The sequence below is a fragment of the Oncorhynchus nerka genome, unplaced genomic scaffold, assembly GCF_034236695.1.
Source record: "Oncorhynchus nerka isolate Pitt River unplaced genomic scaffold, Oner_Uvic_2.0 unplaced_scaffold_1966, whole genome shotgun sequence".
NCBI classification, from domain to species: domain Eukaryota; kingdom Metazoa; phylum Chordata; class Actinopteri; order Salmoniformes; family Salmonidae; genus Oncorhynchus; species Oncorhynchus nerka.
In genome coordinates, this window is record NW_027039360.1 from 34,443 (window position 1) to 59,441 (window position 24,999).

The 24,999-nt window shown below is 40.3% G+C and overlaps 1 protein-coding gene across 2 annotated transcripts; it reads left to right on the plus strand.

Moving 5' to 3' along the window:
• Positions 1-596: 596 nt before the first annotated feature.
• Positions 597-11,815, plus strand: LOC135559575 (uncharacterized). Of its 2 annotated transcripts, none has more exons than XM_065014879.1 (10): positions 597-724; positions 4,636-4,944; positions 5,159-5,500; positions 5,588-5,657; positions 6,025-6,119; positions 6,768-6,808; positions 7,598-7,681; positions 9,756-9,887; positions 10,849-10,898; positions 11,109-11,815. In XM_065014879.1, exons 1-10 carry the CDS (start codon positions 670-672, stop codon positions 11,134-11,136), a joined length of 1,206 nt encoding a protein of 401 aa, XP_064870951.1. In that variant the 5' UTR covers positions 597-669; the 3' UTR covers positions 11,137-11,815. The 2 variants fall into 2 exon arrangements, with proteins under 2 accessions (XP_064870951.1, XP_064870952.1); XM_065014880.1 differs by having other exon boundaries at positions 598-724; positions 11,112-11,815.
• Positions 11,816-24,999: the final 13,184 nt, after the last annotated feature.

Here is a 24,999-nt window from a genome sequence, read left to right on the forward strand (position 1 = left end):
CTCTGGATCCAGTCTTCATCACCTAAACTGTAAAATATATATTTAAGCAATAAGGCCCGAGGGGTTGTGGTATATGGCCAATATACCATGGCTAAGGGATTTTCTTAGGCACGAGCAACGCAGAGGGCCTGGATACAGCCCTTGGCCTTGGTTTATTGGCCATATACCACAAATCCCAGAGGTGCCTAATTGCTATTATAAACTGGTTAGAAACATAATAAGAACAGTAAAAATAAATGTTTTGTCATACCTGTGGTATGTGGTGTGATATACCATGGCTGTCAGCCAATCAGCATTCAGGGCTCGAACCACCCAGTTTAAAAATATATTTCTTGCACCTGAACTTCTGACTCCGTCTCAACTTTTGCTGCTGAACACCAACTAAAAAGGCTGCTGGGTAATTAACAGTATACGTGATTTTATTTGATATAAGATATACAAATGTGCTAATTGCATAAGTAATAATTGTAGTGCCTTAGAGCCTTATGTTACAAATAGTTGATATAATGTAATAGTTTCTATCTGCCACTGAGGGGGGCATAGACACTCAAACAGAAGCAGGAAGAGACTTAAAGACAGCTATAACTATTAGGAAGTTCAGTCATTCTCTTTGGTTCCTTGGTCCTTGACACACACATTGTGCATTGGTACCATATAACAAACCCAGAAATGGTTTCTCATCTCTCCCTCTCCATCCTCCTCCTCATCTTCTCCAGACTCTCAGGTAAGGGTAACAAGTTATTTAGGGGGACATTATGTGGCAAGTGGCAGTTTGGTATGCACAGCTTGTCCCATGAATTAATCATAACATTGAGGATTATCTTATAACTACAAAACAAACATTCTGAATAATATAGAGAACCTTCAACTATTTATTGATCAACACAGAAGCCCAAAATGATGACTAAAGCGTAGTCACTTACATTTGCTTACATTTGAATACAATTACATATTTCTCACTATTATGCGTGTTAATATTTGGAACATTTTTCCCAAATTGAAATCACTTAGAGCTGATTTGCTGGTCTTTTTACAATATTTTATGTACAACAATAAATGTTTTAAAAAATGTAAGTGTTTTTGCTCAGAAAATGTTGGGGACAAGTAAAGTCATCGCCAGTTGTGGAACTCTGCTGTAGATTGTCAGAACTGCATGTGCTGTATTGCTATCTTGCCCTGGCTGTGTTAATTATACGTTAATGTATCACACTACACAGAATACACACGACAAATATTTACTAGCAGTCAGTAGCGGCTGTTAAAATGCATTTTCCTTCTTCTTTCTTGCTTTTTACGGAACTACATGAAATATGTCTCTCTGCTGATAGGAATATAATAGGACATAATAAGAACTACATGAAATATGTCTCTCTGCTGATAGGAATATAATAGGATATAATAAGAACTACATGAAATGTCTCTCTGCTGATAGGCATATAATAGGATATAATAAGAACTACATGAAATATGTCTCTCTGCTGATAGGCATATAATAGGACATAATAAGAACTACAAGAAATATGTCTCTCTGCTGATAGGAATATAATAGGATATAATAAGAACTACATGAAATATGTCTCTCTGCTGATAGGAATATAACAGGACATAATAAGAACTACATGAAATATGTCTCTCTGCTGATAGGAATATAATAGGATATAATAAGAACTACATGAAATATGTCTCTCTGCTGATAGGAATATAATAGGATATAATAAGAACTACATGAAATATGTCTCTCTGCTGATAGGAATATAACAGGACATAATAAGAACTACATGAAATATGTCTCTGCTGATAGGAATATTATAGGATATAATAAGAACTACATGAAATATGTCTCTCTGCTGATAGGAATATAATAGGATATAATAAGAACTACATTAAATATGTCTCTCTGCTGATAGGAATATAATAGGATATAATAAGAACTACATGAAATATGTCTCTCTGCTGATAGGAATATAATAGGATATAATAAGAACTACATGAAATATGTCTCTCTGCCGATAGGCAGCGTGCAGGAAATCGACATTAAGAACTGTTCTTGCGATATTATAGTGTATTTACACAACATGTAAAGTGAATTCCCTCCCATGTTTCATGAGCTGAAATGAAAGATGCCACAAATTGTGAAATCCATAGACTTGGATTTATTTCAAATGACTGATTTCCTTATATGAACTGTAATTCAGTACAATCTTTGAAATTGTTGCATATTGCATTTATATTTTTGTTCAGTGTATTTTATTTATGTTGTTTGTAATTTGTTTTAAGTATTGTATTTTATGAACAATTGCATATGCCTTTGCTATGATTTTCTTAATATGAACATGAATCTAAAATATTGTGCAGTTATTACTATTTTGTATTATTATTATCTATTTTTATTATTATTGGTTATATATTATTTCATTATATTTTCTATCTCCTTTTTACCTGTTATATTTGTATTTGTATTTATTATGGATGCCAAGGCAGCAGCTTATATTTGTGGGGTCAAAATTAAGGCAATTTTAAAAACATTACAATACATTCATATCAGATTTCAGTGTGTGCCCTCAGGGCCCTACACACCACATATCTAAGCGTGTGCCCTCCACTACCACATATCTACAACACAAAATGAATGTGTACGTTTGCATATGTAATCATGTGTGGGTATGCATGTGTCTGTGTCTATGTTTTGTTGCTTAACAGTCCCTGCAGTTCCATAAGGTGTATTTGTATCTGTTTTTTTAAATATAATTGTACTGCTTGCATGAGTTACTTTATGTGGAATAGAGTTCCATGTAGTCATGGCTCTATGTAGTCCTGTGCTCCTCCCGTAGTCTGTTCTGGACTTGGGGACTGTGAAAATACCTCTGGTGACACGTCTTGTGGGGTATGCATGGGTGTCTGAGCTGTGTGGTAGTCGTTAAAACAGACAGCTCCGTGCTTTCAACATATCAATACCTCTAACAAATACAAGTAGTGCTGAAGTCAATCTCTCCTCTACTTTGAGCCAGGAGAGATTAACATGCATATTATTAATGTTTGCTCTCTGTGTACATCCAAGGGCCAGCTGTGATGTCCTGTTCTGAGCCAATTCCAATTTTTCTAAGTCCCTCTATTGCACCTGACCACACAACTGAACAGTAGTCTAGGTACGACAAAACTTTGACCATGACAGTTTACAATCCAGGCTTACTCCAAGCAATTTAGTCTGCCCAAATTGCTCAATTTCCACATGATTTATTACAAGATTTTGTTGAGGTTTAGGGTTTAGTGAATGTCCCAAATACAATGCTTTTAGTTTTAATAATATTTAGGACTAACTTATTCCTTGCCACCCATTCTGAAACTAACTACAGCTCTTTGTTAAGTGTAGCAGTCATTTCAGTCGCTGTAGTAGCGGACGTGTATAGTGTTGAGTCATCTGCATACATAGACGCAATGGCTTTACTCATAGCCAGCGTTATGTCATTAGAAAAGATTGAAAAAAGTAAGGGGCCTAGACTGCTGCCCTGGGGAATTCCGGATTCTACCTGGATCATGTTGGAGAGGCTTCCATTAAAGAACACCCTCTGTGTTCTGTTAGACAGGTAACTCTACCTTCAAACTCAGTGCCTATTGCTTGATATGGGAAAATCAAAAGAAATCAGTCAAGACCTCAGAAATAAAATTGTAGGCCTCCACAAGTGTGGTTCATCCTTGGGAACAATTTCCAAATGCCTGAAGGTACCACGTTCATCTGTACAAACAATAGTACGCAAGTATAAACACCATGGGACCATGCAGCCGTCATACTGCTCAGGAAGGAGACATGTTCTGTCTCCTAGAGATGAACGTACTTTGGTGCGAAAAGTGCAAATTAATCCCTGAACAACAGCAAAGGACCCTGTGAAGATGCTGGAGGAAACAGGTACAAAAGTATCTATATCCACAGTAAAACAAGTCCTATATCGACATAACCTGAAAGGCCGCTCAACAAGGAAGAAGCCACTGCTCCAAAACCTCCATATAAAAGCCAGAGTTACACCGGCTCTGTCAGGAGGAATGGGCCAGAATTCATCCAACTTATTGTGGGAAACTTGTGGAAGGCTACCCAAAACATTTGACCCAAGTTAAACAATTTAAAGGCAAGCTACCAAATATTAATTGAGTGTATGTAAACTTCTGACCCACTGGGAATGTGATGAAATAAATAAAAGCTGAAATAAATCATTCTCTCTGCTACTATTCTGACATTTCACATTCTTAAAATAAAGTGGTGATCCTAAATGACCTAAGACAGGGAATTTTTACTAGAATTAAATGTCAAGAATTGTGAAACCGAGTTTAAATGTATTCGGCTAAGGTGTATGTAAACTTCTGACTTCAAATGTTGTTTCTGCCCTCTGAGGAGGAGGGGGGGGGGGGGGGCTGGATGTGCCAACAATTTTTTTTTTTATGAAAGGGTAGGATGTTTCTATGAAGTGCTGAAGTTGAGGTAAGGGACTGAGACTGGACACATGCTGAAACTCTGAAGACAGGAGCAGTAGCTTGTCTTATCAATAACACTTCCTGTATTATGTGTGTTAGAGTCCAGAAGGAATTTAATTTTTCTGCTGTGAGATTCTGAATTCTAATCTGTGTTTTCTGTTGCGTCTTCAGGTGCTTATCGTGTGTCTGTGAAGACAGGAGACTCCATCACCATCCCATGTGCCTATGATCATTATTATATCAAACATTCTAAATACTTATGTAAAGGAGATCATTTTGATAGTTGCTCCCATGCTGTACACGCTAAACCTCCTAAGGGCACAGCAAAGGCCTCAGTCTTTGATGACATCAATCAGCTAACCATGACCGTGACCATGACTGATCTGGAGCCAGAGGACTCTGGACGTTACTATTGTGCTGTGGAGGTCAATGGTGGACCAGATGTCAGGGCAGAATGGTTCCACCTATCTGTCATACCAGGTAAGATCTCTGCAACTCTTCCATATGATTACATGACTGGTGTTCTGGTTTCATTTACTGGTATCACTATTATTGTTCAAGTTGACATGAGGAATGTTGGTATATGTCTACTTTCTGTTCTCTATCCATCATATCATCATTATGATATTTGTGGTCAGTTGTTACAAAAAACACTTGATCACTCAGGACCTTTGGTGTCTGTACCTCTGTTCAGGTACTCCAGAACTCTATGTGGACCAACAGGAGGTGACAGGAGTTGAAAGAGGGAGTGTCATTGTAAATTGTTACTATAATAACACTGGAAATAGTAAGAGGTGGTGCAGAATTGCTGGCAGTGGGTCCTGTGTGGGGGTGGATTCTGGGACAATAAACGGAACATCAGTGACTCTACAGCAGACCACTGATGCCACCAGAAGAAACATCTTAATGGTGACTATGAGTGGACTGAAGATGGAGAACACTGGCTGGTACAGGTGTGGAGTGGGAGACCTTATAATGCCTGTTCACATCACTGTCAGACAACAAACCACCACACAAAATACCTCCACTATGACCAGTGAGTAGAGAACAATCAGATACTGTAGAATTAAGTATTAACCTGGTTTATCCAGTTTTGCCACTGAACAATCCTCTTTCTCTCCAGCTGCTGTGCCTGTTCAGACTGACAACACAGTCCAAGGACCTGAGGGGGGCAAGGAGAAGGTCACCATGAGGTAATTATCACTCATTCAGCTGTATTTCATACTTACTCTTCCAAATGGATGACAATAGAAATAGGAAAAGAGTTAACATTTTCTGGTTTTGACACTAGCGTTTAGGTCACAAAAAGACCCTCCGTATATGTTTTCACACAGAGTATAGGCCAAGACACTGTTATAGACATTTACCACTTCCTCATTTCTCTGTGGTTTGTAGAAGTAGCAGCATTCTATTATTGGATGTAAAAGGTGTGAAGGGCTGAACACATGTTTCCATTTTCTCTTAGCAGTAGAAACAACATCATATAATTGTGTTCTAATCTATTTATCTTTGATGTTTTATGGACTGTATTTTACACTAAACATAATCTCTCACTATCAGTTCCATAGATGTAACAGTTCTACTGGTTCCTCTGGGCATGTTGGTGGTGGTGATAGCTGGTGTTCTAGTCACATGGAAGATGTGGAGAAAGTATAGTAAGTGTTCATTCTATAATAACTGTAATGAAAAAGTGATCAGTTTGAATTTGGAGATATTTTCAGGAGACAATAAATATTTTCCTTGAAGACAACTGTCTTAGCATATGTTATAACCAATGTATCTTGACATAAGAGGAGGAGACTGTTATAACCAATGTATCTTGACATAAGAGGAGAAGACTGTTATAACCAATGTATCTTAACATAAGAGGAGAAGACTGTTATAACCAATGTATCTTAACATAAGTGGAGGAGACTGTTATAACCAATGTATCTTAACATAAGAGGAGAAGACTGTTATAACCAATGTATCTTAACATAAGAGGAGAAGACTGTTATAACCAATGTATCTTAACATAAGTGGAGAAGACTGTTATAACCAATGTATCTTAACATAAGTGGAGGAGACTGTTATAACCAAGTATCTTGACATAAGAGGAGGAGACTGTTATAACCAATGTATCTTAACATAAGAGGAGAAGACTGTTATAACCAATGTATCTTGACATAAGTGGAGGAGACTGTTATAACCAATGTATCTTAACATAAGTGGAGGAGACTCAAAAGTATTACTCTATGATGAATGTATTCAGTATTATTCAAGTATATCTGAGGTCTCTAATACTGCATCTGTCTTTATTCCAGAGGACAATAAGGCCATGGACCAGACAACAAACACCTCAGTGGTAGGCTACGCTCATGTTCCTCTCATCTGACTCAAGGTCTTGTGAGAATAAAAGCCTCTCTATGGCCATAGAGAGGCTTTTATTCTCTCTTTTATTCTCTTATTTGGTTAGGCCAGGGTGTGATTAGGGTGGGCATTCTAGTTTCTTTATTTCTATGTTTTCTATTTCTTTGTGTTTGGCCGGGTGTGGTTCTCAATCAGAGGCAGCTGTCTATCGTTGTCTCTGATTGAGAATCATACTTTAGGTAGCCTTTTTCCCACCTGGGTTTGTGGGTAGTTGTTTTCTGTATAGTTTTAGTTACCTTACAGAACTGTTCGTTTCTTGCGTTGTTATTTTTGTTCTAGTGTTCAGATTTAAATAAATATCATGAACACGTGCTGCGCTGCGCTTTGGTCCATTCCTTCTTCATCAGATGAGCGTTACAGGACATGGACATCAGATGGACTTAAATCACACATTAGCTCTTCAGCTACATCTTCATGTCCATTGTAACTGTACAACTTAAACATGTTATCTCTATTTTTACAGTCAATGCTACATACCCAGGACTGTTGAGACCGTGTGATGTCAAATTGGTTTGCAATGTAGAGATAATAATAGGATCTGTTGAACAGTCACTGGTTAAAGTACCACTCCAGATATTTCTGAACTAATCCAATTGAAAAAGGACAGTCCAAGCTTAAATACAGTAAACTACACATACTTAAAGGTTAAAAAAAAACATGTTCTATGTAAAATTTTATTTTGTATTAGTTCTCTGAACTGTTCTGACGAAATAAACTTGTGCAGGACCCATTTCCTGCCAATGGTGATGATGTGACATACAGCACTGTTGTCCCCAAGAGGAGGAACCAGCTAAATGTACAGACCAAGGTAAGGCTGCTATTCTGATCACTATGATGTTAATAGATTAAGTTGTAGCTGTGTTGTACTGTCAGCTATGTGGCAGACTGGTGCATGAGGATAAATTATAGATGAAGTCACATTTGTTAGACAATTTAAATGTCTTACACTGTAAACATTTTGGATTTTTTAATGTCTTTATCAAATCCAATTTTATAGGCCACAAACATATAATTAGGGGATGTTATTGCAGGTGTAGCGTAATGCTTGTGTTCCTAGCTACAGCAGTGCAGTGGTATCTAACAATTCACAACAATAGACACAGATCTAAAAGTAAAATAATTGAATTAAGAAATATAGAAACATTAGGACGAGCAATGTTGGAATTCGGAGTATAAATACGTGTGTGTGATGGGATGTATAGACATTATGAACAGTATGTGGATATAATATTTAGGTGATCTGTAGGATAGAAGTGTGTGTGTGTTATATATATATATATATATATATATATATATATCAATAGTTGAATAGGATGACATTGACTAGAATACAGCATATACATTTAAAATGAGTAAAACAGTAAGTAAACATTATTAAAGGGACCAGTGATTCCATGTCTATGTACATAGAGCAGCAGCCTCTAAGGTGCAGGGTTGAGTAACCGGGGTGTAGCCGCGAGTGACGGAAACTAAGTTCAGGGCAGGGCACTGGGTGGATTTCACCCAGTGATGGCTATTTAAGAGTCTGACGGCCTTGTGTTCGAAGCTGTTTTTCAGTCTCTCGGGCCCAACATTGATGCACCTGTACTGACTTTGCCTTCTGGATGATAGCGGGGTGAACAGGCTGTGGCTGGGGTGGTTGATGTCTTGATGATCTTTTTGGCCTTCCTATGACATCGGTGCTGTAGGTGTCATGGAGAGCAGGCAGTGGTGTGCCCCCGGGGATGCGTTGTGCAGACCGCACCACCCTCTGGTGAGCCCTGCGCTTGCAGGTGGTGCAGTTGCCATACCAGGTGCTGATGCAGGATGCTCTCAATTGTTCATCTGTGAAAGTTTGAGGGTCTTAGGGGCCAAGCTAAATTTCTTCAGCCTCCTTAGGTTGAAGAGGCACTGTTGTGCCTTATTCACTACACTGTCTGTGTGGGTAGAACATATCAGATTGTCAGTGACGTGTACACAGAGGAATGTGAAGCTGTTAACTTTCTCCACTGCGGCCCTGTGGATGGGGGCGTGCTCCCTCTGAAGTCCACAATCCGCTCCTTCGTTTTGTTAAGGGAGAGGTTATCTACCTGGCATCACTCTGCCAGGGCCTTCACCTCCTCCCTGTAGACTGTCTTGTCATTTTTGGCAATCAGGCTACTATTGTTGTCATCTGCAAACTTGATGATTGAGTTGGAGGCGTGCGTGGCCACACAGTACTGGGTGAACAGAGAGTACAGGAGAGGGCTGAGCACACACCGTGGTGGGGCCCCTGTGTTGAGGATCAGCTTAGTGGAGGTGTTTCCTACCTTCACCACCTGGGGGCGGCCCGTCAGGAAGTCCAGGACCCATTTGCACAGGGCGGAGTTTAGACCCAGAGCTAAATGATGAGCTTGGAGGGTACTATGGTGTTGAAGGCTGAGCTGTAGTCAATGAACAGCATTCTTACATTGGTATTCCTGTTGTCCAGATGGGTTAGGGCAGTGCTACGGCGATTGAATCGTCTGTGGATCTATAGGGGCGGTATGAAATTGAACTGGGTTTAGGGTGTCAGGCAAGGTGGTGATATGATCCTTAACTAGCCTCTCAAAGCATTTCATTATGAGAGAATTGAGTGCTATGGGGCAATAGTCATTTAGTTCTGTTGCCTTCGCTTTCTTGGGTACAGGAACAATGGTGGACAACTTGAAGCAAGTGGGGACAGCTGATAGGGGGAGATTGAATATGTCTGTAAACACCAGCCAGCTGATCTGCGCATGCTCTGAAGACGCGGCTAGGGATGCTGTGTAGGCCGGCAGCCTTGCGATTCATTATGTCACTATTCCAGTGTGTTTCCAAGCTGTAGTCTATATTCCATTGTTCCTCTTCACCTCTCTACCTGTGTGTGCCCCTCCCTGGTATAGGCAGAACCTGATGATAATGTGGTCTACAGCTCGCTAGCCCTACAGCTGGATCCATTTCCTGCCAATGGTGATGATGTGACGTATAGCACTGTTGTCCCCAAGAGAAGGAACCAGCTAAATGTACAGACCAAGGTAACGCTGCTTTTCTGATCACTTTGATATTAATAGATGAAGTTGTATCTGTGTTGTGCTGTCAGCTATGTGGCAGACCGGTGGGGTTATAGATGAAGTCACATCAGGTTTATTGTCCGATAAGAGAAACATCAGGAAACAAACTGTCTGACATAAATAGCACCACCCACCTGCCCATAGGAGGAAGATACATGGAACTGTTTATAATTGTGATGGTCCCTGGGATGAAACTCCTCCTGAAGCCTGCAGTGAGATATTTAATCGTCTGATATCTCTGAGCTGATGGGAGAAGATCAAAGCAGTGGTGGAGTTGGTGGTCTGGAGATCATGTGGGCTTTACTCTGGATAGCTCCTTCATTAAGAAGGGAGTGTTTTGGAGTCTAGAATCCAATCAGTTTAGATGCCGTGTTGTGAATCCTTAATAGTTTTTTGTGGTGTGAGACGGTGAGCATGTTGTGGTAGCAGATACGTTGCTGGGACATCTGTTATTTCAGTGGTCTGTTGATCAAAAGTGAGCTTGTGGTCGACTGTAATTCAAACTAATTTAATTTAAGGAACCATTTCAACACCCTCTGATGAGGACAGGGACATCACAGGTGGGGTCTTTGGGAAAGTCAGTGGTTGTTTTTTTTTGTTTAGGAGAAGTTGAGATCCTGGTGATTATTGTAGCATCAGTCACTGAATTAGGAAATGGATTGATATTGGTGGGGGGGGTCGTCATCAGAATACTTGAAAAGGAGGGTTTTGTGGTCTGTGCTTTGTCAGTCATTGGTGTATAAGTTGAAGACACTGAAAATGTGTTATGCTGTAAACATTTCTGAGTTTTAATGTTTTTATGTATCTCTTCCCTGTGTCGGCTATTCTGCAACAAATGGTTGAAGTGTTGCCAAGCAGTCTTCTACATTCCATCATCACAAATTGTCCCTCTTCTCCTCTCTACCTGTGTGTCCCTCTCTTCTAGACAGAACCACATGATAATGTGGTCTACAGCTCACTAGTCCCACACCGCAGGTCAGTGTTGTCTTATCTTCTCTCTCAGATGATGCTAATCTCTTAACAAAGAAACAAACAGACAAGACCATAAATTACTACTGTATGTGTACAATGCATCACTCTTTAGTCTCTCACTTTGTTATCCTTATCATATAGAGAAGCTGACTACATTGTTATCATTATTTCTGTAACATGCCTGTATTGTGCACCAATCTACTTTCTGTCCAGCAGAGGGCAGCAACACAGCAGTGACTGACTGAGTGAAGATCTTGGTCCAAAAGAGCCCTCATCCTGGAAGGATAGCCCACTCCCCTCCTGTGTCACAACATGAGTCATGACCATCTACCTGCCTCCAATATGCTTCTGCCCACACCTTCTAACCCACCTGTCTCCTTGTTGTGTCCATAAACTACTGAAGACAGTCTGCTGTGCTTGTTTTGATTATCACCATATACACCTTAGTATGTGGACACATTCGGCTATTTCAGCCACACCCGTTACTGACAGGTGTATAACATTGAGCACACAGCCATGCAATCTCATTACACAAACATTGGCAGTAGAATCGCCCGACCTCACTAATGGTTTTGTGGCTGAATGGAAACAAGTACCCGCAGCAATGTTCAAACATCTAGGTGAAAGCCTTCCCAGAAGAGTGGAGGCTGTTTATAGCAGCAGAGGGTGGACCAACTCCATATCAATGCCCATTATTTTAGAATGAGATATTTGACGAGCAGCTGTCCACATACTTTAGGTCATGTAGTGTATCTGTTATATTAGTCATGTCCCGCCCACCTACAGTACTCCAATGCCCTTGTCACTTTTTAATCTTATTGATATCATGTATCTAGTCAAATGTAACTGATTATGATCAAATATGTATATTAAATGAACAAGCTGTGTAACAAAATAAAAGGCTAATGCTGAATGCAAAATGGATTGTTATTTGTATTAGTTTTTTAAAGGTTGTTAGCAATTACTATATGCTGGGGACTAGTTATCTGCCACTGAGGGGGGCATATACAGTCAAACAGATGCAAGAAGAGAGTAGAAGACAATTATGTCTGTATACATTAGGAAGTAAAGTTGTTCTCTTTGGTGCCTTGGTCCTTGACACACACATTTGAGCAATATTATGACATACACAGACCAAGACAAAAACAACCACCCACAAGGCTCCTCATCTCAGCCTGGTCTCATGGACTGTGTCGACTGAAGTTTTGAGCATGACACAAATATTAATTTTCATAAAGTCTGCTGCCTAAGTTTGTATGATGGCAATTTGCATATACTACAGAATGTTATGCGTGATCAGATGAATTGCAATTAATTGCAAAGTCCCTCTTTGCCATGCAAATGACCTGAATCCCATAACATTTCCTCTGCATTTCAGCCCTGCCACAAAAGGATCAACTGACATGTCAGTGATTCTCTCATTAACACATGTGTGAGTGTTGACGAGGACAAGGCTGGAGATCCCTCTGTCATGCTGATTGAGTTCGAATAGCAGACTGGAAGCTTCAAAAGGAGGGTGGTGCTTGGAATCATTGTTCTTCCTCTGTCATCCATCGTTATGTGCAAGGAAACACTTGCCATCATTGCTTTGCACAAAAGGATATTGCTGCCAGTAAGATTGAACCTAAATCAACCATTTATCGGATCGTCAAGAACTTCAAAGAGAGCGGTTCAATTATTGTGAAGAAGGCTTCAGGGCGCACAGCAAGTGCCAGGACCTAAAGTTGATTCAGCTGCGGGATCGGGGAACCACCAGTACAGAGCTTGCTCAGGAATGGCAGCAGGTAGGTGTAAGTGCATCTGCATGCACAGTGAGGTGAAGACGTTGGAGGATGGCCTGGTGTCAAGAAGGGCAGCAAAGAAGCCTCTTCTCTCCAGGATAAACAACAGGGACAGACTGATATTCTGCAAAAGGTACAGGGATTGGACTGCTGAGGACTGGGGTAAAGTCATTTTCTCTGATGAATCCCCTTTCCGATTGTTTGGGGCATCTGGAAAAGAGCATGTCCGGAAAAGATAAGGTGAGCGCTACCATCAGTCCTGTGTCATGCAAACAGTAAAGCATCCTGAGACCATTCATGTGTCAGGTTGTTTCTCAGCCAAGGGAGTGGGCTCACTCACAATTTTGCCTAAGAACACAGCCATGAATAAAGAATGGTACCAACATTCTTTATTCATCCTCCGAGAGCAACTTCTCCCAACCATCCAGGAACAGTTTGGTGATGAACAATGCCTTTTCCAGCATGATGGAGCACCTTGCCATAAGGTAAAAGTGATAACTAAGTGGCTCGGGGAACAAAACATCTATATTTTCAGTCCATGGCCAGGAAACTCCCCAGACCTTTATCCCATTGAGAACTTGTGGTCAATCCTCAAGAGGCAGGTGGACAAACAAAAATCCACAAATTCTGACAAACTCCAAGCATTGATTATGCAAGAATGGGCTGCCATCAGTCGGGATGTGGCCCAGAAGTTAATTGACAGCATGCCAGGGCGGATTGCAGAAGCCTTGAAAAAGAAGGGTCAACACTGCAAATATTGACTCTTTGCATCAACTTCATGTAATTGTCAATAAAAAGCCTTTGACACCTTTGACACATGAAATGCTTGTAATTATACTTCAGTATTCCACATTAACATCTGACAAAAATATCTAAAGACACTGAAGCAGCAAACTTTGTGAAAATTAATATTTGTGTAATTCTCAAAAGTTTTGGCCACAACTCTGGATAATAAAGTTGATGAGCTCAAGGCGAGAGTTGCTTTTCAGAGAGACACCAGGGATTGTAACATACTCTGCTTCATGGAAACATGGCTCTCTCGAGATATATTGTCTGACTCTGTAAAGCCAGTTGGGTTTCAGTATATTGTGCCGACAGGAACAAACATCTCTCCGGGAAGCAGAAGGTTGGAGGTATGTTTTATGATTAATGACTTATGGTGTAACTGTGATAACATACAGCAACTCAAGTTCTTCTGTTCACCGACCTAGAATATCTCACAAACAAATGCCGACCGTAATATCTTCAGAGATCATTTTTGTCAATAATAGCCACAGGGGTCTATGTCCCCCCTCAAGCTGATACCACGGTGGCCGTCAAAGACTCTTCACTGGACTTTATGCAAACTGGAAACCACATATCCTGAGGCAGCATTTACTGTCGCTGGGGATTTTAACAAAGCAAATTTGAGGAAAAGGGTCCTGAAATTCTATCAACATATTAATTGTTGTACTCGCGCTGCTAAAACTCTTGATCATTGTTATATTACCTTCCAGAATGCATGTAAGGCCGTCCCCCGCCCTCCATTCGGCAAATCGGACCACAATTCCATCTTGCTCCTCCCTTCCTATAGGCAGATACTCAAACAGGAAGAACCCGTGGTAAGGTCTAGTCAACGCTGGTCTGACCAATCTGAATCCATGCTTCAAGATTGTTTTCACGTGGGATATGTTCAGAGTAGGATCAAAAATAATATTAACATATAAACCGACACGGTGAATGAGTTTATCAGGAAGTGCATAGGAGATGTTGCACCCACTGTGACTATTAAAACCTACCCAAACCAGTTACCGTGGATAGATTGGTCGCACAAAACAGAAATAGCAAGACACCGAATTTAACAAGGGCAAGAAGACCGGGAATATGTAAGAATACAAACAGTGTAGTTATTCGCTTTGAGGTTAATAGAGTGTTACTGACGCAGCCCGCTATCAAGGAATATGGGCTTTCTTTCTCCGTGGCCGAAATGAGTAAGACATTTAAGCATGGTAACCTTCGCAAGACTGCCGGCCCAGATGGTATCTCTAGCCGCGTCCTCAGCACATGCGTCCTCAGCACATGCGTCCTCAGCACATGCGCAAACCAGCTGGCTGGTGTATTTACAGATATATTCAATCTCTCCCTATCCCTGTCTGTTGTCCCCACGTGCTTCAAGAAGGCCACCATTGTCCCGTGGCACTCACCTTTGTCATCATGAAGTGCTTTGAAAGACTAGTCAAGGATCATATCACCTCCAACTTGCCTGCCACCCTAGACCCACTTCAATTTGCTTACCGAACCAATAGCTCCACAGATGATGCAATCGCCAGCACACTGCACACTGCCCTGTCCCATCTGGACAAGAGGCATGCCTATGTCAGAATGCTGTTCATTGACTATATCTCAGCATTCAACACCATAGTACCATCCAAGCTCATCATCAAGCTTGAGGCCCTGGGTCTGAACCCCGCCCTGTGCAACTGGGTCCTGGACTCCCTGACGGGTTACCCCCAGGTGGAGAAGGTAGGAAATAACACCTCCTCTTCGCTGATCCTCAACAAATAAAATCAAGTGAAATGCATACTTACAAGCCCTTAACCAACAATGCAGTTTTAAGAAAATACCAACAAAAAAAGTAAGAGATAGGAACTACAAATAATTAAAGAGCAGCAGTAAATAACAATAGCGGGGCTATATACAAGGGGTACCGGTACAGAGTCAATGGTCGGGGGAATCAGTGTCGAGGTAATTTAAGTAATATGTACATGTAGGTAGAGTTATTAAAGTGACTATGCATAGATAATAACAGAGAGTAGCAGCAGCATAGAAGTGGGGGTCAGTCTCTTGAGGGGGAATAGGTTTTGTCGTGCCCTCTTCACGACTGTCTTGGTGTGCTTGGACCATGTTAGTTTGTTGGTGATGTGGACGTCAAGGAACTTGAAGCTCTCAACCTGCTCCACTACAGCCCCGTCGTTGAGAATGGGGTGTGCTCGGTTCTCCTTTTCCTGTAGTCCACAATCATCTCCTTTGTTTCGATTACATTGAGGGAGATGTTGTTGTCCTTGCACCACAATGTCAGGTCTCCGACCTCCTTCCTATAGGTCACATATGTCAGAGTCAAGGCCCGCGGGCCACATCCGGCCCGCAAGAAGGTTTTTTACGGCCCCTGGGATGATCTTGATTTATTATTAGAACCGGCCCGCAGCAAGCCGGCAGCCCGCAGATCTTTTACACGCACCAATACTACATTTCCCACAATGCAAAGGTGACGCACCGAGCAGTAGGCTGCTTCATTTCAATATTTATTGGCACAGCAGTCGTCAGCATCACAGTAAAATTAACTTTCAGATACCCATCAAAAATGGCAAAACGGAAGGTGGATACTGAGAACCGGGGGTTTCAAACAAGGTGGGAGTCGGAGTATATGTTCACGAAGGTAGCTGGAAAACCTGTGTGTCTTCTGTGTGGAGAAAGTGTGGCGGTACTGAAAGAGTATAATCTGAGACGACATTATGAAACGAAACACGCGGACAAAAACAAGAATATGGACATGGAACAAAGGCTACAAAAGGCAGAGGAATTAAAACGAGGCCTCAAATCTCGACAGGCTCTGTTCAAAAAGCCAAATCACAAGGCCAGGCTGCTGTCAAGGCCAGTTTTATTTTGGCAGAAGAGATCGCTAAAACAGCCCGGCCATTTACGGAGGGGGATTTCATCAAAAACTGCATGATTAAAGTTTGTGACGAAGTTTGCCCAGAAAAAAGGCAACTCTTTTTAAATGTGAGTCTGAGCAGAAACACCATTGCCGAGAGAGTAGACCAGTTGTCCATCAATCTAAAAGAGCAGCTTGTGAAAAAGGGAAAAGATTTTATTGCATATTCCTTGGCTGTGGATGAGAGCACCGACATTTCTGACATTGCCCAGTTGTCAATTTTCATCCGCGGAGTGGACTCCAACCTAAGCGTGACAGAGGAGTTTTTGGCTTTACGTCCTATGCATGGCACAACTACGGGGCATGATTTGTATGAAGAGGTGTCAAGATGTGTAAATGAGATGGAGCTGCCTTGGAAAAACTCGTGGGTTTGACAACCGACGGAGCACCTGCGATGTGTGGACACAGGAGCGGACTGGTGGCGAAGATACGGGAAAAGATGCAAGAGGAAAACGCGACAGGTGAGCTGACAGCTTATCATTGTATCATACACCAGGAAGCGTTGTGCGGTAAAGCCTTGAAAATGGAGCATGTAATGAGCATCATCACGCACAGTTAACTTTATCAGAGCCAAAGGTTTGAATCACCGCCAGTTCAAGGCATTTCTGACGGAGTTAGAAACGGAGCATGGTGATTTGCCTTATCACACAGAGGTGCGATGGCTAAGCCAGGGAAAGGTGCTTCAAAGATGTTTCGAGCTTCGTGAGGAGATTTGTCTGTTCTTGGACAGCAAAGGGAAAGACACAACACAACTCCGAGACGAAATGTTTCTGTGTGAAATGGCTTTTCTGTGTGACATTACGAGTCATCTGAATGCAATAAACTTGCAGCTGCAGGGTCGGGATCGTGTCATCTCTGATATGTACAGTACAGTGAAGGCATTTAAAACCAAACTGACTCTGTGGGAGACGCAGATGCGGAAAGAAAATTTGAGCCACTTTCCCAGCTGCCAGACCATGAAAGAGAAGCTCTCTACCAGTGCGTTCCTCGAGCACACAGTTGGCTGATAAAATAGGTATGCTTGCCGCTGACTTTCGACGCCGATTTGCTGACTTTGAAGCACAAAAAGCAGGTTGGAACTGCTCAGTAACCCATTTGCTGTTGACGTGGAAAGCTCACCACCAAACCTCCAAATGGAGTTGATTGACCTCCAATGCAATGATGCACTGAGGGCAAAATATGCGGCAGTGGGTGCTGCGGAGTTCGCCCGCTTTCCTCCCGGCACAATGCCCCAGCTGCGCATCCAGGCTGCTCAAACGTTGTCTATGTTTGGCAGCACATACCTGTGTGAACAACTGTTTTCTTTGATGAACCTGAACAAAACATCACACAGAAGTCGACTTACTGCTGAACACCTCCACTCAATTCTGAGGATTTCTTCAGCTCAGAGCCTTACCCCGAACATTGATGAACTTGTGGAAAAGATGGGACACCACCAAGTATCACCCTCAACCTCAAACAAGTGAACATTACTGTGCAATCACATATTTAGAGTTTTATCTCAGTTCAAGTTTAAAAGTTAAAATTTAATATTTGTTTTCACTGCATGTTACTTCTCCTTAAACAAAGTGTTGTTTTTGATTAATAGATTTTTGCACTTTATTTTTTTGTATTTCAATCCAATTATATTTTAAAAATATTTCAGTTGAGTGGATGATAGAAAATTGCTATTATTGTTTTTTCTTTGAAGTAAATTTAGCCCACTTTTGCTAAAATAGAAAATATAGTCTACTGATGGTGCCTTGAATACCGGTTTCTTTCATTTAATGTTCATGTTATGGGGATATTTATATAAAGGAAATTTGTCTTTTGTGTCTGTTGAAAATTAAAGATTACTGACAGAGCCATAAGAAAATATTGCTTTATTTATCTGATCATATTGTAATATATTTGTTAGGTTTTCAGTAGGTTCAATTAGGTTCACTAGACTATATGCGTCATTTAAAAATTTTTCAATGAACATTCGAACAGTCCGGCCCTCGTCTTGTAGCTGATTTTTTTATTTGGCCCTCCGTCCATTTGACTTTGACACCCCTGCTATAGGTTGTCTCATCGTTGTCGGTGATCAGGCCTACAACTGTTCTGTCATCAACAAACTTAATGATGGTGTTGGAGTCGTGCCTGGCCGTGCAGTCATGAGAGAACAGGGAGTACAGGAGGGGACTGAGCACGCACCCCTGACAGGACCCTGTGTGGAGGATCAGAGTGGTGGATGTGTTGTTACCTACCCTCACCACCTGGGGGCGGCCCATCAGGAAGTCCAGGATCAAGTTGCAGAGGGAGGTGCTTAGTCATTTAGGAAGTCATTTAGGCAGGTTACCTTAGTGTTCTTGGGACTATGCTGGTCGGCTTGAAACATGTTGGTATTACTGACTCAGACAGAGAGAGGTTGAAAATGTCAGTGAAAACCCTTGCCAGTTGCTCAGCTCATGCTTGGAGTACACATCCTGGTAATCCATCTGGCCTTGTGGCCTTGTGAATGTTGACCTGCTTAAAGGTCTCACACACAGAGTTAAAGACAGCTATAACTATTAGGAAGTTCAGTCATTCTCTTTGGTTCCTTGGTCCTTGACACGCACACTGTACATTGGTACCATATAACATATGGAGACACAGAGCCAGAAATGGCTTCTCATCTCTCCCTCTCGATCATATTCCTCATCTTCTCCAGACTCTCAGGTAAGGGTAACAAGTTCTTTAGGGGGGAAATTATGTGGCAAGTGGCAGCGTGGTAGATACATATAGCTTGTCCCATGAATTAATCGTAAAATTGAGAATTATCTGATAACTTGAAAACAAACATTCTGGATAATGTAGAGAACCTTCAACTATTTATTGGTCAACACTTTGATCAACACATCGAAGCGAACAAGAGCAGAACATTCCTTGAGTGAAACTGAAGGGAAGCCACCATCTAAGCTTCCAAATGTAACAATGGAAGAAGAGGTTTAACAGGTATAACAATGGATTACAGCAATAATGGATTTACAGCATAAAATGATGGAAGAAATAGGAGCTGAAAATAAGTTATTGAAAACCATCGTGGACTCCCTAAAAGCCACTACGGCAAGGATCATCAACTAGATCCAGCTGCGGGCTGATCTTTTCTTGAGTGGATGGTCAGGGGGCCGGAACATAATTACAAATCATTTATAGACTGCAAATTGACCGCAAGATGCCGAAACAGATAACTAAAACATAATTACTTCAAACCTTGCTTACATGTGTGTACAATCATATATATCTCTATTATGCATGGTAATACTATTGAACAGATATCCAAAATTAAAAACACTTTGAGCTGATTTGCTGGTCTCTTTACAGTCTCTAAATACATTTTGTTCAGAAAAAATTGGGCGGCAAAATAAAATCAACTGCGGGTCAAATTTGGCTCGTAGGCCACCAGTTGCGGAACACTGCACTACGGAGAAGCAATGGTATGTTAATAACACAATTTTAAAAATTATTACTTAATCTGAAGTGTAGAAGTATGAAGACTAATATAGTAATAGTGACAATAAATGAGGATAAAAACGATTAGGCAACTGAGAAATAAGTCAAGGTTTTCATTAAACAATCTCAAGATGAAGGATGAACAGGTGGACACAAATTATTTTCAAAGGGCTCACAGTTTGGGTGGCAGAGGGGAGGGAAGGCACCGTCCTACTGTCAGATATTAGCTTGGCTAACCCAATACAAAATTAATAGGCTAACTCACTTCAAAATTAAGATTGCCTTGCTACAACTGGGTAGGGAGCTGAAGAACACACCGTTCTCTATTAATGAGAAATTTCCCCATGAAATAGTGGAGAGATGATATTCAGACCGTTTGCTGTGAGACTCGAAATTGGCTGTTTTACTGTGCTATCCTTTTGGCCGATGTGAATCGTGAACGAATAGAATTTAAGAGGAAGAGGGTTAATAACCTGTCTAGGTTCTCTACTGAGTGGGACTATGTGATCCTATAACAATTGGTATCACTATCTTTTTAACACCATGTAAACAATAAATCTCATTCTCAAACATGCAAACGAAATATTATTGTTCCGATACACACCGGCAATTTGGGTTGGGTGTGTCAACGGGTTCTGTTAACTCTGCTAACGCACGGCTGGCTGGTTAACACTGCGTTTAATGTTACAGCCTTGTTCTAAAATGGATTCAATTCATTTTTTCCCTCATCAATCCTCACACAATATCCCATAATGACGAAGCAAAAACAGGTACTTAGAAAATGTTGGAAATGTGTTAAAAATACATAAGTACATAAGTATTCAGACCGTTCGCTATGAGACTGGAAATTGAGCTCAGGTACATTCTGTTTCCATTGATCATCCTTGATGTTACTACAACTTGATTGGGGCCCACCAGTGACCAGTTCAATTGATTAGACATGATTTGGAAAGGCACAACTTCTGACGGTGAAATATATTTCTGGCATAGGAAAAGAAACTCACCAGGGGTGATGACATTAAATAATAACAGTTTATTAAAACAGTCCAGTCCACCTAAAAAACTGGAGGCCTTTACACTTCAGTGTTGTTATCCAAAATCCATGGCACATTGAATTAAAAAGGTGTTGTTGGATATTATTCAATCTGATCAGACAGGTTTTTTACATTGACGATACATTGGAGATTGTATAAGAACAGTACCCGAAACAATATAACACAAAATATAGGAAGCGTTTAATAGAGTATGACTAGAATTTATATTAACATGCCAGGACTATTTAAATGTTGGAGAATATGTTATACAATGGGTTAGAGTTATGTATAGTAACCTTAGGTGTAAAATAATAAATAATGGCTACTTCTCAAAAAGTATTAAGCTGTCAAGAGGACTAAAACAAGGTTGTCCACTGCTGGTGTATCTATTTATTATGGCCATCAAAATGTTAGCTATTAAAATCAGATCCAACAAGAATATAGAGGGACTAGTAATCCAGGGCTTAAAAACAAAGATGTCATTGTACGCTGATGACTCATGTTTCCTCTTCAATCTGCATTCTGGATCCCTGCACAGCCTCATGGAAAATATAGATCATTTTTACAATGATACAATGATTACAATGATAATTCAGCATTGGATTCCCCAAAAATAGTGCTTTTACATTACTGTGTAGTTTACCAATAACATTGTCTGACTTGAAGTTGAGGTACTCAGTATTCATATCCCTAAAGAAATAAATTAACTCTCTAAAACAAATTTCAATATGAAGTTACAAAAAATAGACAAGATCTTGCTAGCATGGACAGGTTAAAACCTGTATTTGTGGAACAATCACCCTGATTCATTATTTAGTCGTATCCCAGTTTACGGACCTGCCTATGCTGAATGATTTGTTTTTCAAATTATATGAGCAAAAAACATTTCACTGAATGGCAAGCCATACAAATTTAAAATGGCTTATTTTTATAATTAATATCAGTTTGGGGGAGCTAAAATTATTAAATGTTAAAGCATTAAACCTCTTACTAAAAGCATCAGTCATACAAAAGGTGTACTTAATGCCGAACTTGTTATCAAGTAGATTAATAAGATTGCCTCACCCCTTGTTCAAAAATGTATTTTTCCCCTTTATCCGGATTAAAAACTCTCCTTATCAGTTAATTGAAAATTGAATTTTCAAAATATCACCCTTTCTAAAACAAGCCAAACAAAGCTTGCTGCAATTCCAGTTTCATCCTCCAGGAAAGACAAATATTATGGTTAACGTCAAACATGGCCCAAAAAATAATATTAACATTATTGATGGAACACAATGTTTTATTTATCTTTATTAATGATATTATGAATAAGAAAGGTAGAGTTATGTCACAAGTGCAGCTAACAAAAATATATGGAAAAGTTGGCTCTATCCAAAATTACAACCAGCTGATTGCAATAATACCACGAAAAATGGAAGAGGCAAGTGGAAGGGGGAGAAGTTGGGGATTCTGATTCCATAGAACACGGTTTATGAACTGATACACAAAACAATGCTTGATTACATTTTTTAAAATTACAATTATATACAATTATTTCCACCAACAAAATGTTATGTTAATGGCACATGCAACCATCTCAGCTCTGCAGATTTTGCTGCGAAGAGAATCATTATGTCACTTATTCTGGTGTTGCCCCTATGTAGCTTTTTTTATGGTCACACGTTCAGGAGTGGCTGAAAAATCATAACAGTTACCTGAAACTGACTCTACAGGTAGCACTGTTGGGAGATTTGGAAGGCCGTAGTCAATCAATCAACAATATAATAATACTCTTAGTTAAAATATTCATCATTAATTTACGATCTGTAGACACTAAGTGATTAAACAGGTATAGAATGTATGTGAAACATCAGAGCACAGTTGAAATATATATGGCACATATAAAAAATCAGAGGGTGATTTACAGAGATTTTAATGATTAATTATTAAATGTAACCTTTATTTATCTAGGAAAGACAGTTAAGAACAAATTCTTATTTACAATGACGGCCTACCCGATAGGTGGGATGGACTGAGAGCAGCTGAGGGTGGAATTAGAAGCCCATAATCTATAATAGTTCTTACTGAAAACACTATATATACAGTTGAAGTCGAAGTTTACATAGACCGTAGCCAAATACATTTAAACTCAGTTTTCACAATTCTTGACATTTTATCCTCGTAAAAAATTCCCTGTCTTAGGTCAGTTAGGATCACCACTTTGTTTTAAGAATGTGAAATGTCAGAATAATAGCAGAGAGAATGATTTATTTAATATTGTATTTATTTCATCACATTCCCAGTGGGTCAGAAGTGTATATACACTCAATTAGCATTTGGTAGCATTGCTTTTAAATTGTTTAACTTGGGTCAAACGTTTTGGCCCATTCCTCCTGACAGAACTGGTGTAACTGAGTCAGGTTTGTAGGCCTCCTTGCTCGCACATGAATTCTGCCCACAAATTTTCTATAGGATTGAGGTCAGGGCTGTGTGATGGCCACTCCAATAATTTGTCTTTGTTGTCCTTAAGCCATTTTGCCACAACTTTGGATGTATGCTTAGGGTCATTGTCCATTTGGAAGACCCATTTGCAACCACGTTTTAACTTCCTGACTGGTGTCTTGAGATGTTACTTCAATATATCCACATAATTTTCCTACCGCATGCCATCTATTTTGTTTAGTACACCAGTCCCTCTCCAGCAAAGCACCCCCACAACATGATGCTGTCACCCAGTGCTTCACGGTTGGGATGGTGCTCTTCAGCTTGCAAGCCTCCCACTTTTTGCTCCAAACATAACGATGGTCATTATGTCCAAACAATTCTATTTTGTTTCATCAGACCAGAGGACATTTCTCCAAAAACTACGATCTTTGTCCCCATGTGCAGTTGCAAACCCTAGTCTGGCTTTTTTATGGCGGTTTTGAAACAGTGGCTTCTTCCTTGCTGAGCGGCCTTTCAAGTTATGTTGATATAGGACTCGTTTTACTGTGGATATAGATACTTTTGCATCTATTTCCTCAAGCATCTTGACAAGGTTCTTTGCTGTTGTTCTGGGATGGATTTGCACTTTTCGCACCAAAGTACGTTCATCTCTAGGAGACAGAACCCGTCTCCTTCCTGAGCGGTATGACTGCTGTCTCCACGGTGTTTATACTTGCGTACTATTGTTAGTACAGATGAACGTGGCACCTTCAGGCGTTTGGAAATTGCTCCCAATGATGAACAAGACTTGTGGAGGTCTCCAATTTTTTTTCTGAGGTCTTGGCTGATTTCTTTTGATTTTCCCATGATGTCAAGCAAAGAGGCACTGTGAAGGTAGACCTTGAAATACATCCACAGGTCCACCTCCAATTGACTCAAATGATGTCAATTAACCTATCAGAAGCTTCTAAAGCCATGGCATAATTTTCTGTAATTTTCCAAGCTGTTTAAAGGCACAGTCAACTTAGTGTATGTTAACTTCTGACCTACTGAAACTGTGATACAGTGAATTATAAGTGAAATAATCTGCCTGTAAACAATTGTTGTTAAAATTAATTGTGTCATGCACAAAGTAGATGTCCTACCCGACTTGCCAAAACTATAGTTTGTTAACAAGAAATTTGTGGAGTCAATGAAAAACAAGTTTTAATGACTCAACCTAAGTGTATGTAAACATCCAACTGTCATGCCCTGACCTTAGTTATCTTTGTTTTCTTTATTATTTTGGTTTGGTCAGGGTGCGACAAGGGGTGGTTTGTTGTGTTTTAGCCCTTTCTAGGGTTTTTGTTTGTTTATGGGGTTGTTGACTAGTCTAGGTGTTTTGTATGTCTATGGTTATCTAGATTGGTTCTCAATTAGAGGCAGCTGTTTATCGTTGTCTCCGATTGGGAACCATATTTAGACAGCTATATTCCTTGAGAATTTCGTGGGTGATTGTCTATGTTTAGTTCCCTGTGTCAGCACTATTATTATATAGCTTCACCGTGGTTTTGTAAGTTTAAGTTTCGTCATATCATTAAAGATGTATTCTCACCTTGGTCTCATCGCTGTAACGGACGTGACACCAACTTCAACTGGTCTAGAATGAAAGTAACGGGAAAAAGCTGCACAACAAAGTTATTTTTGGATAGGCCAACAACCACCAAAACGTACCATGTTTCTATGAAGTGTTGAGGTCA